Source organism: Schistocerca serialis, chromosome 8 (genome assembly GCF_023864345.2).
Source record: "Schistocerca serialis cubense isolate TAMUIC-IGC-003099 chromosome 8, iqSchSeri2.2, whole genome shotgun sequence".
Lineage (NCBI taxonomy): Eukaryota > Metazoa > Arthropoda > Insecta > Orthoptera > Acrididae > Schistocerca > Schistocerca serialis.
In genome coordinates, this window is record NC_064645.1 from 536928633 (window position 1) to 536945325 (window position 16693).

Genomic DNA, 16693 nt, shown 5'->3' on the forward strand with positions numbered 1-16693 from the left:
GAGCAAAATAGGTCATGCCAGTGATGGGGTTGTAGTTGGCATAGTTCAAGCTTTGAAATGGTTTGTTTATATGAATATGCATTAAGACATTGCTTTTGTATCAAAAGTATAGGATACAGGGATTCACCAACTACTTCTAGAAAAGTCTTCAGTATTGTGGATTTCTCATACTCTTCCAAAGGCAGTATTGTCAATGGAGAGCTGCAGAAAAATCGTCTACCACAAGAAAGTGTGTTAGTTCTAATGCTGTTCATTGTCTACACAAATGACTATCCATTATTCGCAGACACCAGAAGGTTTTTGTGTACTTACCATACTGCCCTAAGCGCACACAGCACAAAGTAGAAGTAATGGAAGTAATGTCTGCAGCTTTGGAACACCTGTCAATCTGTTACAGTACAAACCAGTTAAGACCCAACTCTATAAAGGTCCAGGTGTGCACCTTTCATTTGAGAAATATTGAAGCTCATTGCACGCTTAAGTGATGTGATCTGGTACTGAATTAGAAATGTGAAACTCTGAAATACCGGACAGTAATGCTTGTCTGGGGCTCTCAATTTAAGAAGTGCTGTGTAAATTGTGTATTGAAGTTCACTTTATGAAGCAACTTGCTGTATTAAGTGGCTGGATCACAGAGATTATCAGGAATGTATTGGGTGTCCCACTTGTAAGGGGTCCCAGAAGAAGCGTTATAAAATTCTTAATAAAACAGGACATGAAACCAAATTTGTACATGAAATACCTTTATGGTTGAGAAATGAAGGTACAGTGCAAGAAGTGCTATATGTTTGTGAATGTTGCTGCCAGAGTATTTGGCATGATTGACTGGTTTTCCTGACGGATGTTCTCATGTAACTCATTTATGTTGTGTGGTTTGTTCTTGTACACATTACCTTTAAGGTGACCAACAGAAAGAAGTCAGGCATCAAGGTTTAAGTCAAATGACTATGGGGCCTGTAATCCTTTGGAAATCACTCTGTGTCAAGAAGAAATGATTCCACTGCACCCATACTCTCTTTAAATATGTGGCATGTTCGCCCATCTTGGTGGTACCAGCCAAGTGTCAGTTCCTCATCATCCAACCTACTTCACAAATTCATGAAGCAATATCTACTAAACTGGTGACTAGCATAAAAAAAGGTCTGATGCTGCACTGCAGTGATGATGCACAGGAAACTTAAACAGAAGACCCATACACAGCTCATGAAACTCATTGTCGCCACAGTTCACAGCTGCTGCCATGTCGATGAGTTACATGAGAACATCTTCTGTGAAATGCAATACTCCGGCAGAAATGTTCTCAAAAATACAGCGCCGTGTTGACCTGTGTATACTAGTGGAAGAAGTCATTTCCAGCACCTTTTGTCATTTACCTTCATTTCTCAGTCGTAAAGGAATGTCATGCACAATTTTTGTTTGTGTGTGTGTGTGTGCGCGCGCGCGCCATAACGGCATGCGCAAACCAACCGAACACAGTAGAATGTGTTATGAGATATTAAGATTTTTATAATACGTTTCCCGGGGCTCCTTAAGTGCGGGGAACCCTGTATTTCTGGTACTGTCACAGAATACATGTACCCAGTTTGGTATTCAACATTTCATGTTGAACAAGTGGTCACCTCTGTGAGCCTACAGAAACTTTGTTTTTGTTGATGTTCATCTCATACCCTCCTTTCAAGACACTGTCCATTCCGTTCAACTGCTCTTCCAAGTCCTTTGCTGTCTCTGACAGAATTACAATGTCATCGGCGAACCTCAAAGTTTTTATTTCTTCTCCATGGATTTTAATACCTACTCTGAACTTTTCTTTTGTTTACTTTATTGCTTGCTCAATATACAGATTGAATATCATCGGGGATAAGCTACAGCCCTGTCTCACTCCCTTCCCAACCATTGCTTCCCTTTTATACCCCTCGACTCTTATAACTGCCATCTGCTTTCTGTACAAATTGTAAATAGCCTTTCGCTCTCTGTATTTTACCCCTGGTGAAGTAGTCTCAGAGGAGTAGCTCTGAATAAGGAAAGAACGGGATTAAGATATGTAAAGGCCTATACACTGCATGGAGATATAAGGCCAGTTAAGGAACAACTTACTGCAAATATCACTGGGAATAATTAAATTACTTGGACATGTGGACTGTTGTCAGTAGGCAAGATTCTCTACATGCTTCCCAGAACATTTGACAGTTATGGAGAAGGCACGACCTGGTTCCAGTGAAAAACTTTGAACAAATGAGAATAGAAGTTGCCAGGTTGAAAGCAAACCAAATGAGGACTTCTATCAATCCTGAAAACATCAGTTGTGAGCCGAAGACCAAATTGAGTGAGGTGGCACAGTGGTTAGCACACTGGACTAGTTTGGCCACCCTGATGTAGGTTTTCCACCATTTGCCTAAATTGCTTCAGGCAAATGCCAGGATGGTTCCTGTGAAAGGGCACAGGCAGTTTCCTTCCCAAATCCGAACTTGTGCAGCATCTCTAATGACCATATTGTTGACGGGATTGTAAGCACTAATCTCTTTATCCTCCAAAGAACAAATTGTGAAACATTATGCTCCAGTTCTTCAGTTTTAATATTTCGTTTAATTTTGATTTGGTAACGGCCATTGTGGATTGTTTCATTCATCCTCAAACATTTATAGAGCATGTGTTGCCACTTGGTCTTTATTATTAAGATTGGCACTTTCAGTGCAGCGTCAGTAGGCCAGGCTTGAAAATGAACCTGTAAGTTTTGAAACTAGTCACCTAATAAATACTGCAACTGTTGACAGAACCATTAATAAACATTTTAAGAAATTGTGCTCCAGTCTTGCCCTCCCATCCTTGTTGTTGTTGTGGTCTTCAGTCCTGAGACTGGTTTGATGCAGCTCTCCATGCTACTCTATCCTGTGCAAGCTTCTTCATCTCCCAGTACCTACTGCAACCTACATCCTTCTGAATCTGTTTAGCGTATTCATCTCTTGGTCTCCCTCTACGATTTTTACCCTCCATGCTGCCCTCCAATACTAAATTGGTGATCCCTCTATGTCTCAGAACATGTTCTACCAACCGATCCCTTCTTCTAATCAAGATATGTCACAAGCTCCTCTTCTCCCCAATTCTATTCAATACCTCCTTATTAGTTATGTGATCAACCCATCTAATCTTCAGAATTCTTCTGTAGCACCAGATTTTGAAAGCTTCTGTTCTCTTCTTGTCTAAGCTATTTATCGTCCACATTTCACTTCCATACGTGGCTACACTCCATACAAATACTTTGAGAAACGACTTCCTGACACTTAAATCAATACTCGATGTTAACAAATTTCTCTTCTTAAGAAACGCTTTCCTTGCCATTGCCAGTCTACATTTTATATCCTCTCTACTTCAACCATCATCAATTATTTTGCTCCCCAAATAGCAAAACTCCTTTACTTCTTTGTGTCATTTCCTAATCTAATTCCCTCAGCATCACCTGACTTAATTCGACTACATTCCATTATCCTCGTTTTGTTTTTGTTGATGTTCATCTTATACCCTCCTTTCAAGACACTGTCCATTCCGTTCAACTGCTCTTCCAAGTCCTTTGCTGTCTCTGACAGAATTACAATGTCATCGGCGAACCTCAAAGTTTTTATTTCTTCTCCATGGATTTTAATACCTACTCCGAACTTTTCTTTTGTTTCCTTTATTGCTTGCTCAATATACAGATTGAATATCATCGGGGATAGGCTACAACCCTGTCTCACTCCCTTCCCAACCACTGCTTCCCTTTCATACCCCTCGACTCTTATAACTGCCATCTGCTTTCTGTACAAATTGTAAATAGCCTTTCACTCTCTGTATTTTACCCCTGCCACCTTCAGAATCCTTATATTGCGAATTGAATTGTTTCCGGTGCAGTATATGCTCATTGCATCAAAGTATTATATTATAGTTTGCCATTTCATTTTGCAGGTATATGTTGATTTATTTGATGTATTTTATCTATGCTAGCATGAATTCAGCATAATAGTTACAATCAGAGACTGACTTTTTTTTAATTTATAGACAGCTCCAACTAAAGAAGAATTAGGGTATGCTGACCACGTGTATGTTGATGAACTTGGTGACACTTCGGTAGTAGTTTTTAAGTTAGAAGGACGAGAGTCTCGAATTGCAACCATTGTTATTCGTGGCTCAACTGACAATTATATGGATGATATAGAACGTGCTGTGGACGATGGTGTGAATACCTTCAAGGGAATCACAAGGGTAAGTTTGGCTTGCGGATACTTCAGTTTCTTGCTTTTTAGGGATGTGATAGCTATACTGTTACCTTAATTGATTTTATTTTATGGACTTAAGCACCGACTCAAATGCTGTAATCTCTAAGAGTTATATATCAGATTTAGTGTTATTATCAGCCCTAATGCATGTGGTGAAGTAACAGTAGTTGTGGGTATGAGTGTCAGGATTTTAAAAGCGGAAGTACTTGTGTGTGCATGTAATAATGATCCTGTGACTGAACTCTTTGCACAGTTCCAAGAAAAGGAAAAAGTGTCCTTCATTTAACAATAACTCAAAGGTATAAGAGTTTGTTTGATGATACTGTAGTCACATTGTTTATAGGATACAACATATGTTGGAACTAATAGTGCATGGAAACTAAATAGTGAACAGCCTAGAAAATTTTATATAAATATTTTTTAATAACTGATAAAAGGAAAATTGCTACTCACTGTATAGTGGAGATGCTGTGTTGCAGATACACACAGCAAAAAGGCTGTTGTACCTATCTGCGACTCGGCATCTCCGCTGTATGGTGAGTAGCAACTTTCCTTTTCATAATATTGCTACATTCCATTCTGAATTTTCCATTGTTTAAGGTACTTGTGAAATGGAACAAGAAATGGATAAGTCACTTTGATTGGGAAAGTACCTAAATGAGCAACATTTCTTTAAACACCATTCTAATATATCTAGTTCTGCAAATAATTATTATTAACACAATTTTTAATTTTCATTTCGGGACACTCGGATTGCACAACATTTGGAAAGGAACCCTGTCTAGGTTAGTTGTGAGGATAATTAAATGATAGAAAAGTTCTGGTAAAATTTAGGTTATTATTGCACCAAACAAACACAGTTCACTCTCTGATCCATACAAATACAGTACTAAATATTTCAACCTGCTAGTATAGATGCAGCGGTTGGCGGGTGACAAGATGGCGAAGCACAGAGCACACATACAACCACAGCTATGGCTCTTGATGTATCGGCACTTTAATTCTTCTTAGCATCGCAATACTTTTCCATTTAGTGCCTATGGAATTTTGGAACGGCATAGCCGAGGCTCAGTGAAGCTATGTCTTCCAGGAGAGTCTCCTTGCTCCAGAAAGTGTTGCTCAAACCAGTGCCAAACTCTAACTACTACTGTGCCCGTTGTGCCGTGCGGTGCCCGCGGCATTTTCCTGCGCTCACCTGCCATCCACCTTTTACCGCTCCCTGACAGAACGGGTATTCACCTGAGGTTTTGCATTCTACATATCCTGACACATTGCCTACGTATCGACCAGATGCACAGTTAAAATTTTAACCATCTTACAACAGTTTCAACATTTGTTACATTTCAATTCTATTACAATATTACTTGACATTTGACATAAACATTAATATTCACATTGAAACTTATATACAGTTTTCTTAACATAATGACATGAAACAAAAAGAAATGAAATCAGAACATCCATTACACAAGTTTATCGTAAAATCAGATGAAAAGAATTACTTATATGTACAATAGTACAGAGTCGTTGTTGTTACAGGTGGACGTGATTATTTAGAATGTAAAAAATTTCTACATTTTAAATGGGAATTATTTCTAGTGCCATGGTTTGTTTACTCAGTATTTGTGTAAAGTTTAATTTTATTGAGGTATGGTGATGACTTCTGTAGCTGAATGGTTATCATCACCGCCCTTGGTGTGGAAGCACCCAGGCTCGATTTGGTCAGTCAGAACAGGCCAAAGGCCTAATCCATGAGGTGGTGGTGGTTGATGTGACTTGTCAGAGTAGACTGTCTGGGACAAATTTTATTGTCAGGCCTAGATCTGAAGTTGAGAAAAATAGTTATCAGTGAAAACACTTTTAGGGTAGTGCGACGTAGGTTTACCCGACAGTGACGGTTTTGGGTACACAAGAAAGGTTTTTCAAAGAAGTTGGGGTTACTGGCAGAGTAGTTTATGATAGAGCAGTTCACATTTTTGGGTAAAACAGCTCTGATGGAGAAGGCAATTAATGTACTCCATGTAGTTTTCTCTAGGCAATGATAGTACAATGACAAAACAAAACAGATTAGCAAAACGATGCTATGTTGAGAGATACTATGAGGCTACATGACTGCATACTTCTTATGAATGTGGGGAACACATTTGACAACAAAAATATATATTGTTGTTTGAGTGTCACTGGGAAGGAATTGAGACTTAAAACTTTCGGGATCCAATGATCAGCTTGTATCCCTTCAACTGGTCAAAATTGAATGTAGGATTAGTAATTGTGGCTTAATAAAAAGGCAAAGAATGTGGCTAAGTGATTAGTATGTAGCTTTATGGGCTCTGAAAAATAGTGTAAGAAACAGATGTTGAATAATGACATCCATGAGTGAGTGTTAGTGTTATATGAATTAATGACATTGGGTCAATATTGATCTGCTGTACTTGCCAGCAGTAGTTTCCTACTCATAATTTTAAAATAAGGGAGTATTGTAGTAAATTTGTATGCTGAGAAGAATTATTTCTAATTTTGTCCCTTTAGGATGGAAGATTTGTTCCTGGAGCAGGTGCAACAGAAATAGAACTTGCACGCCAGATAGCGTCTTTTGCAGAAACTCGACCTGGCTTGGAGCAATATGCCATTAAAAAATTTGCTACTGCATTGGAAACCTTTGTAAAATGTCTTGCAGAAAATTCTGGTGTGAAGTCAAGTGAAGTTGTCTCAAAACTGTATGCTGCACATGAAGAAGGAAAAAAGAATCATGGATTTGACATTGAGGTAATTAAACTATTGAGTACTTTTTATCTATTATCTTATTGAAGGACATTGTGCTCAGTACTGAGAGTTGCTATTGTTTTTTCATGCATATGCTACTTGTATTAAAAAACTGTTTGCATTAAGAGATTATTTTGTTGTTTACACATTAATGGGAAGTCTGTTTACAGAAAATGGATCAGTAATTTTAGGAAAATGTTCACATACCATTCCCCCTGTCAGCATGGCTCTGATGGGCTATATTAGGATACTTTTTTTCACTTTATCAATATGACTTGAAAATCATTAGAAAAAGAGTTGTCCAAATGTTAAACTGTATGGTTCGTTGGTAATTAAGATCCCCACTCAGAAGGTGCTAAGTTATGCACATATCTTGTAAAAGGTCCTCAAAAATAATGCCACCGTGCAGTGGTTGATGTACCTGCCTAGTAAACAGGAGATCCGGCTTTGAATCTTGGTCCAGCACACATTTTCACTCATTGCTGCTGATTCCACATAATGTCCCGATGCAACTGAAATCATTAATCTCTTCCCTCCCTTTACCTTTCTCCCCCTCCACATTCAATTTATATATAATGAATCACAGCTGTGGATTTCGCGTGGTGTCTGTTCTTTCAGACATGTGTGAAAGAATGATGCCACACACTCAAATAGTTACTGGTAAGATGTACCAGGACTGTAGAAATGTATCTGCAAACAAACAGAAAAATAATTGTGTGACTTAATTTTTAAAAATTGATAGTTGTAACTTTAATTGTCTATAGTAATAAGTGACTGAAGCATTGGAATCCCAGTTTGATGGAGCACTGATTTTAGATTGATACTTGAAGTTCTTGACGTATAGAAAGTAAAAACTTCTTTGATCTAGTATTTAATACCTATGGGTTATTTACCATATTTCCAGAAAGTTTTACTATCGTATTATTGGAGGTGCTAACAGATAAATGTAGGAAATATTTGATGACAAGCCTGACATTTAAATCTTACAAATTCTTATTTGAGTTACACATGAAGGGAAAGAAGAATGGGAGAGAAATGAGATTGATTTTTTTTTAAAAAAAGTGGAAATACTTTAACAATAATGGGATTTTGATTGAGAACTGCTTATGATTAGATACAAAACAAACACATCCAAGAAGAGACAGAACAAGAAATCATCAAACAATTAATCTCTCACAAAATGCATGAAAATATTTATAGTAGTGGATATACATAAATCTACTCACCAAGTGGCAGTAGATGGAAAAGGTAAAATGTTCTGGCTGTAGGAATTAGGGGTTCCTTCTACACTCTTTTTGAAAGCTAGCCATTTTTGCATCTCTCTGTTTGTTTCCATCTGTTTCTGCACAACAAGTAGAATTTTCTGTATCAATATTGTAAAATAAAGGGTGTTTCAAGAGATTCATCTTGTTCCACTACACTAATCTTCTATGTGAATGAAGATATAAATGTACGGTAAATTTTAACTAACAAATAAGACTACAAAATTTTTGTTTTCAAAATAAGCATCTAAAACTGCACGAGTAAATGTTCTATAGCCTGCAGTTACAACCCTGTGATATTTGTTATATCTAAATTTAGTATGAAAGTTTTCATTTACCTTCTACAAATGTTCATGATGGCCTCCACTTCTGCATTCACTGCTGTTGATATAGAGTGAGTGGGAGTGGTAGGGGGAGGAAGAGGGGGTCAGACAATGTTGGAGGCCAACAATACTTTATTGAGGCAGGTGATTATTAGAAATGCTCTTACATACTTCTGATAGTGTGGTGGTCCGTCCTGTTGAAAGCTGAAATTTTCAGCATGTTCTTGCATGATCCCCAATATAATCTGGTACGTGATTCCTGTATTTTTTCTGCAAAAGAGAATGGGCTGCAAATATTTCCTCATGAAACATATGAAGCTCTGGAGAGTGTAACTCATGTTGACTGTGGTGTGTGGTTGCTGTGTTTTTCAGATTCTTTCATTGCGCCAGTTCATTTTTCCACTTAAATGAAACAGTCTTATCATTAAACATTAAATGTGAAGGGAAGTTGCTATCCTCCATTTCTGCACCCAGAATGAATTTGCAAAATTCTGTACATGAAGACCTTTTAGCAATTGAAATGTTTAGTTCAAAAAACAAATGATGTTACGAAATGCATCTACCCGACACATGAGGAATGGCTAACTCTTGACTGGCAGGATGAGTAGACTTCTATGGATCATACCCAAAACACTGTTGAATGCACTCTGCTTCTTCAAAAAGTACACTGAAACAGCCTGTGGATTTTCTCTTACATAAACAACCATTATCTTGAAACTGCTGGTGCCATGGTCAAATGTTGTGAACTGTAAGAGGTACAGAGAGACTATCAACAAAAATCATACTGCACAGCTTATCTTGACTCCATACACATTGGATAATGAATAAGTGTGTGACCTATCTGCACGAGAGAGATCCCTACTGGTAACTGTGTGAAGCAGCAATTTGTAACTGGCTCTAAGGTAAACTTGTTTTCATGTGCAAGTTAAAATTTATCTTAAGTTTTTGCCTTCATTATGTAGAAGTAATAAACTTGTGAAATTGGATAATCATATTGAAATATCCTACTTGTTTAGTTCATTGAGTATTCTCATGAAAAATGTATGATAAGATTTGTTTTTGATGGAATGTAAATAATGGAAGGAGCAGAGGTAACAACCCACTGTGTGATTGAGGTGTTCAGTGGTTAATGACGTGTGAGTGGAACAGAAAAAATTAATGAGCTCTTGGATGATATCCTCCTTCAGATCTAATAGAATACACACATGGCTGCATAGCCATATTATTGTGGCCAACTAGATTGCAGCTAGACTGCTTAATTGAGATATTTCTCAGGGTTTTGTATGACTGTTCTGTCTTCCTTTGAGATGTTTGTGTTATTGAGAAGAGAGCTGGGGAGGGGGGGGGGGGGAGGCAAATTGAAGGTAAGGAATACCTGGTGGTGTAAACACAGTTAGGGGTTGTTGGGGAGCGATATAGTTGGGCAGATGCAAGGTTAAGTGTTGGCTTTTGGCCAAATTATCTCGGGAGGGCTAGTTGGTGTGTGTGTGTGTGTGTGTGTGTGTGTGTGTGTGTGTGTGTGTGTGTGAATTTTTCAGTTGACTACTATAAGGAGACTTCTTGATTTGCTCCTGTCATTATTTATGATACTGCGCTTCACTGCTTAGAAAGCATTGATGGCTCAACAGTGGACAGTAAGAATATGTGATGTTAACTGTGCCTTCACAACACACACACACACATATATGCACTGTCGGGGATGGGTGGGGAGTATGCCTGGAAAGATGAAATTGATTTTGATCTGATGATGGCCTGTGCCACCTGGGGGTTAGTAGATGTACTGATAAAGGTTTGTGTTGTCTGCCAATGTGTAGCGTAATAGCTACCAGCGCAGCAGTGGCAGATTTTACAGCTACCACAGTACAGATGAGAGGGTTTGTGAGCCCAGATTGTGAACACAAACTGTTGCGAACCAGCCCGTCTTACACTCACACCACAGCATTGATGTACATTACTCGACTGGTGCTGTCAAAGGATCACCTGGAAGATGGTATGGTGGATCGTGTTCTGCAGCAATGAAGGTAGATTCTGCCTGCCCGAAAGTGATGGTCTCTTGAATGCACAACGTAGACTTGATGAATGCTACCATAGAGTGCATTCGTCTAAGACACATTGCCCCCACCCCAGGCTTTATGGTCTGGCTTTTGGCCAACTTCCCTGGCCAGCACAGTCTGTGAACTTGTCTCCAATCGAACACGAGTAGGATATGATGGGACAAGAAGTGACTTGTGCGATTTGTCAACCAAGAGCTCTTACAGAACTAGCTGAACTGGTTGAGCAGTGAGGCATAACGTATCACAGAACAATATTTGCCATCTGTACAGTTGACTGGATGTTGTAGTCAGCACCTGCGTTGCCGCCTTCGGAGTGTACACCAGGTACTAATATGGGTGTTTCAACATGGGTTGATACATGGTACCTCAGAACCACTTGTGCTATTGATCTGTATGTGTACCCCATATGCACTGTTGCAACAATAAATTGTGAATGAATTTGAAACCTCTAAAAGGGTGTACTAATTTTTTTTCTGGCAGTGTATATTCACTAATGAAATTTGCCTTAAAAATTTTTTTACAATTTGAGAATAATGATGATCCTATCTACAACGCTAGAGGGAAATACAACCTTTATTATCCATTATAAAAGCTGATAGTGACGCAGAAAGGAGTTAAATATGCATCAAGAAAAGTTTTTAATCATTTGCTCAATAACATAAACTGTCTGACAGGTAGTAAAGAAAGTTTTAATGTAAGTTAAAATCATTTCTTCTAGACAATTCCCTCTATTCCAGAGACAGTTTTATTTAAAGCCAATAGCCTAGTTTTTAAGTTCAGTTGCATGAGTAGGACTGAAAAATGGGACATTCTATTATGTTAAAACTAATAATATATAAATATCCTACAAACTTACCCATTCCACATATTTTAGAACCAAATAAGATGATGATGTGCACAATGTTAGGAATATAAACAGTGAGATAATTTCTTTGATGGATATAAATTCTTTGATCTTAATGTTAGTATCATTGTGCACAATGGTGCCTTTTTCAGTGTTGGTAGGCAGTGGACCAATAACCTGAAATCTAGGTGAAATAATTAGTGAAACATGTGGTGAAAATAGCTGTTATTCCTGTGCTTTTTAAGCTTTGTGAATTATTGTTACAATCTTTTGTTTTCTCTTTTTTATACAGGGTGAAGGTGCAGCTATCATAGATGTTGCCGAAGCAGGAATTATTGATTTGTATCTTACAAAAATGTGGGGGCTGAAATATGCAACTAATGCAGCATGCACTATACTGAAAGTTGATCAAATAATAATGGCAAAACGAGCTGGTGGTCCAAAAGCACCTCAAGCAGGAGGCCAGAATGATGAAGATTAAAGACATTCCTCTTATTTAAACAGTTGTTACTAAACCACAATCATTATTACAAAAATCACTTCTTTACTTGTCTGAAATGTTACATTATTGGCTCTGTCAGTTGCTTTTGTACAAAACTATTTAACTCATTAATTTGCTCACATTGATCTGCCTTACCAATAAAGTTTTTTTTATTTAAGTAAACTACAATTACTCTTTGTTCTACAGTGCTACAACCTGAGTTCTCTGGCAGTAACATTGATTTTATTGAATTTTTCGATTAGTGGAGAAACAAGAGTACGAAGGTCACAGCATTTTGCTTCGGGAGACTTTTAGCCTGAACTATTGAAATTATATTTGCGAGGGTCCGGTGTTGCACATTACTTTAGAACTGTAATTATCCGTTCAGAAGTTTATTTCTTGATTTATGTTTTGGACTAATTTCTGAATTAAACTCACTAAATGCATTCCTTTCTGGAACCACACTTGCATACTTGATTTTCAGTTGACATTAAATTAGACATTCCATTTGATGGACCAAAGATTTCAGTGACACACTATAAGTAATGTTCACTGTTTGTAATTAACATTATCGTGAAGTTTACAAGAGCTCAGCTCAGTTCAGTACATGAAGTCTTAAAGAATAACTGTAACTGAAAAAAATCATTGTATTGAAAATACTTATTTTGAGTCAGTGTTACAACACTGTGTTCTCTTTGTACGTTCTTTCAAAGCGTCCATCCAAGCACCCGGCAGTGGCCAGCATACTAAGCTCACACATGGTGTCAGACTTGGCATGTGGGTGCCACTGGAAACTCTGAAACTCTCAATAAAACTGAATCTGAATTAGCATTAATGACAACATATCAGCTTTTTTTAAAATCAAGAAAGATGCTAAGACGTTGTGCCCTTCCACATTGTATGTTAGTAACTGAACAAAACTAGATTTGAGATCAATGGTAAACTTTCTTCTCACATATGGAAGAAACAAGAGTACAAGCTCATCAGGTGTGCAGCAATAATGAGCAAATGTTTAAACTTGTTTATTAGAGAACATCATTAAATTTTTACAATAATAATGGAAAAATTGATCAATCTCTATATAGAATACCATAAACTGGGGCAGCTTTGCCACATTTATGTTCTGCCTGGTTTACCTAGTAATGCAAAAAGGTTTTGAAACCATCCTAAGACATGTCCTGATCTGTAGTTTTGTAGCATGTGAAGATGTGTGTTCATAGATTAAAACTATAAAAAATCTGTCTGTCCAAGTTACCTGACAAACTGGGCAACTTTGTTAATTGTATTAAAATCAGTGAGAGTCATCAAAGCAATTACAGAAAAAGAAGTTTAAAGAACAGGAAACAGTTTACACATTGGTATTAAACACTCTAAGGTAGGTTAAGCAAAAAGGTACATACAAAAATTAAAATCTTAAAAGTTTGACTTTACATCAGAAAAGAAAAAAATTGCCTTGGTTTTGACTGTAAGGAGGATTAATTGTGTGTACAATGTCTTACATTCAGGGAAGCTTCATCTGGCATATCTGGGAACTAAAAACTTTTCTCCTTGTGTTGGACTAAGGTACAATAATTCGAACTCTCCATCTCAATGGAATTGAGTAAGTTTACCAAGAAAATGCTTGATACTTCTATCACAACAAACGTTCCAAGCTTTGACCATGTAAAATTATGGTCATTCTGGCATTTGTTTCATTATGTTCATCAGTGGGTGAATTATGGTCCTCTTCACAGAAAAAAATTTTGAAAACTTCATGCTCCCAGTTTGGTTCGAATGAGCCTTTGGCATTTTAATGACATGTACAGAAATCCAACAATGCTTGATTAAAAAAAGTGTGAAAAAGGGAAGAAAAAAGACAAAATTCTAGATTGACAAAGTTGTCCGATTTTTACCAAGCTTTCTGGTGCAACTTTCCCAAGTAACATTTTTATACTAAATAAACCACACAGTTTTATTTCTAAAAGTGATTCTGAAATGTAATCATACAGGATCTTAAGTTCCCTTTACAAACTTCTAGCAATTGTAGAGGGTACTGAGTGGATAATATTTTGAATTGGAATCCATGTGTGAAATGTTTTGTTTTGTGCTACAACCATCCGAAAACATGTTGGTAATGTGACCACTTTTACAAGTAATTAATTAGGCATGACACAGTACATCACTTGTTTTACAATTCCATTCTGGTTAGGGAAACAAACACGAAATTGAATTATTTTTCATGAACACTTTTTTACTGTTAACCTTAAACCATTTTTGGCCATGGGTTAGCACTCTGATCCAGTAACGAGTATGGTTCAATTTGGCTTCCATAGAGTTCAGTGCATCATTTACCTACGAATGATGTACAAACACAATATCACAGCTGGCTTCTGCAATCTTTACTGCAATGACCACAACTCGTGCCAACAAGTCTCATAAATCAAACTCTTCATTCAGCTCCAGAGGGGAAAGACCAATGGAGTCAAATCCAGTGATCATGAAAGCCACTGATTGGACCACCTCAGCCTATCTATCTGCGTCTAAATCGTTGGTCCAGATGTTTCCGAACATGATGTGAAAAGTGAGCGCATCTGCCATCACGTTGAAACCACACGTAAATGGGGCTTGAAACAGGTCAGAGAGGTAGGATGGACATCAAATGATGACAACTGATCCAATGTAAGCAACCCCTACATTATTGGATACCTACCTAGGAAACATGTTTTCAAACGGCTGTCTACCAGGCCCGTTCTACAAGTCCTCGAAGTTTGTAAGGAGAAGTTTAGAGCTCTGAAGACAAGAAATACTGTAGTTTTCGCTTACAGCAGAATGAGTGAGCAGGACCAGACACTTCTGTAGACTACCAGAAGATGCGTGTTATACAAGCTGAAAGAAAATACACTGCAAAGACCAGGAAACAATAACTAAATCTAAAATGCATACCAAATCATTCATTGTTTGTCCTGTGCTATGAAAGCATTGGTGCCTCTGTTGGATAATTAAGGGCACCAAACACAAGTGGCAAAGTTGCTTGGCAAAGTTGTTCCAGTTTATGGTACACTTTTTCTTTTATGCTATTTAGAGGTAAATTTTGATCACAATTTTGTTGTAATTGTTCAGCTGTATTATTTAAAGTACGCTGCTTTAAGTGTTTCAGTATTTGGCCATTATTATTTTCTGACAAAATTTGAAAATATTTATCTGCTTACAAATCCATACTCTTCATGCCTAAAATAAAATTCTATGCCATTGACAAGCTGAATACCTCTGTCCACTAATTATTGAGTGTGATTCATATCTGATTCTACCTTTGTGTAAATACTTTGCAAGCCATTGTGAAATGCATAGCAGAGGATACTTTGTACCATTGCTAGTCATTCCCTTTTATGTTGTACTCGCACATGGAGCAAGGGGAAAAATTACAATCTGTATTCTGTGTACGGACCATAATCTCCTTTATTTTTTCGTTAAATGATATGAAAAATGGAGTCAGTCAGAATTGTTCTGCAGTGCGCCCGAAATACCGGTTCTCTGAACTTTCTCAGTAATGCTCAGTCTTCTGTGTGAGATTCATCTTCATCATTGTTTTCAATGCCAAAGCATACTGTGGATGGATGTTTCACATTTACATCTGTGAAAAAAACTTTGACTCATGTGCAAATGTGGTTTGAGGAACAATGCGGGGCTTACCTAAACAAATGCTTCAAAACTTTACCTTGCTCTTTTACAAATCATTTTTAAAGTTACTGCCTATTCTTTCATTCATGTGTTCCCGAATCCAGGTAGAAAGCATTACCATCTCTTCATTAACTGAACTGTTGTACAAAAACTGCCTAGGTGACGAGGACGTCATTAGAGATAGAGCACAAGCTAGGACTGGGGAAGGAAATCAGACATGCCCTCTCAAAGAAACTATCCCAGCATTTGCCTGAAGTGATTTAGCAAAATCACAGAAAGCATAAGTCAGCATGGCCTGATGTGGTTTTGAACCGTCGTCGTCCTGAAAGCGAGTCCAGTGTGCTAACCCCTGTGCCACCTCACTCAGTGAGGGGAAAGTAATTTGCTATTTGTTGCAAATACCATGACTTAATACTGACGTATCTTTGATTTGTTGGCTAAGATTGAAAAACTGATGTGACTGTCTTTCAGTAGTTTCTGCAAGAATTGTTTCGGCAACCATGAGCCAGACAACCTTGAGTGACTGAGGTAATACCTCTGTATGTGGTGTAACATGTCATTTACATTACATTTCTTGGGTGCCCTTTTGAAGTTCTTCAGACGACTTGGGTGATATTAGTGATGATAATTGTGAACAGTTCCACTAATACATTAGTTAAATGGAAAAACTCTTGTCAAGGCAAATGCGGTGCTGCAATGTTCTCTGACTGTTGCTGTAACCCTCAAAGAAATATGCCCGAGACAAAATGCATTTGTATCTCTTTGTGAGTGGTTATCATTTTTCTGCAAACATTTTACAAATATATCACACCTTGGCAATAAAAGTGAGAAAAGTAAAAAAAAAAGGCAATTTTTGTCACCGAAAAATACCTGTGAAGTGCCCCAATGTACATGAAAAATACTGAAATGTACTGCCAATAATATTTACTTGAAATTTTAAGGACGCTTTTATCATTTCAGTATAAGTTTAAATAAAAAAAATTTTAAGTCCAAGTTGGAATATCAACAATATTATAAAATGATAGTGTGCTACTTACCATAAATATAACACATTGAGTTGCA

At 37.5% G+C, this 16693-nt stretch overlaps 1 protein-coding gene across 1 annotated transcript in view; it reads left to right on the forward strand.

Annotated features, from left to right (window-relative positions):
* The window catches only part of LOC126416307 (T-complex protein 1 subunit theta), a 95299-nt gene extending 83153 nt beyond the window's left edge, over positions 1-12146 (forward strand). Inside the window, exons 7-9 of the mRNA XM_050083969.1 lie at positions 4030-4233; positions 6777-7013; positions 11786-12146. Coding sequence (XP_049939926.1) covers positions 4030-4233; positions 6777-7013; positions 11786-11974 — 630 coding nt within the window. The 3' untranslated portion in view covers positions 11975-12146. The remainder of the gene's footprint in view (positions 1-4029; positions 4234-6776; positions 7014-11785) is intronic.
* Positions 12147-16693: the final 4547 nt, after the last annotated feature.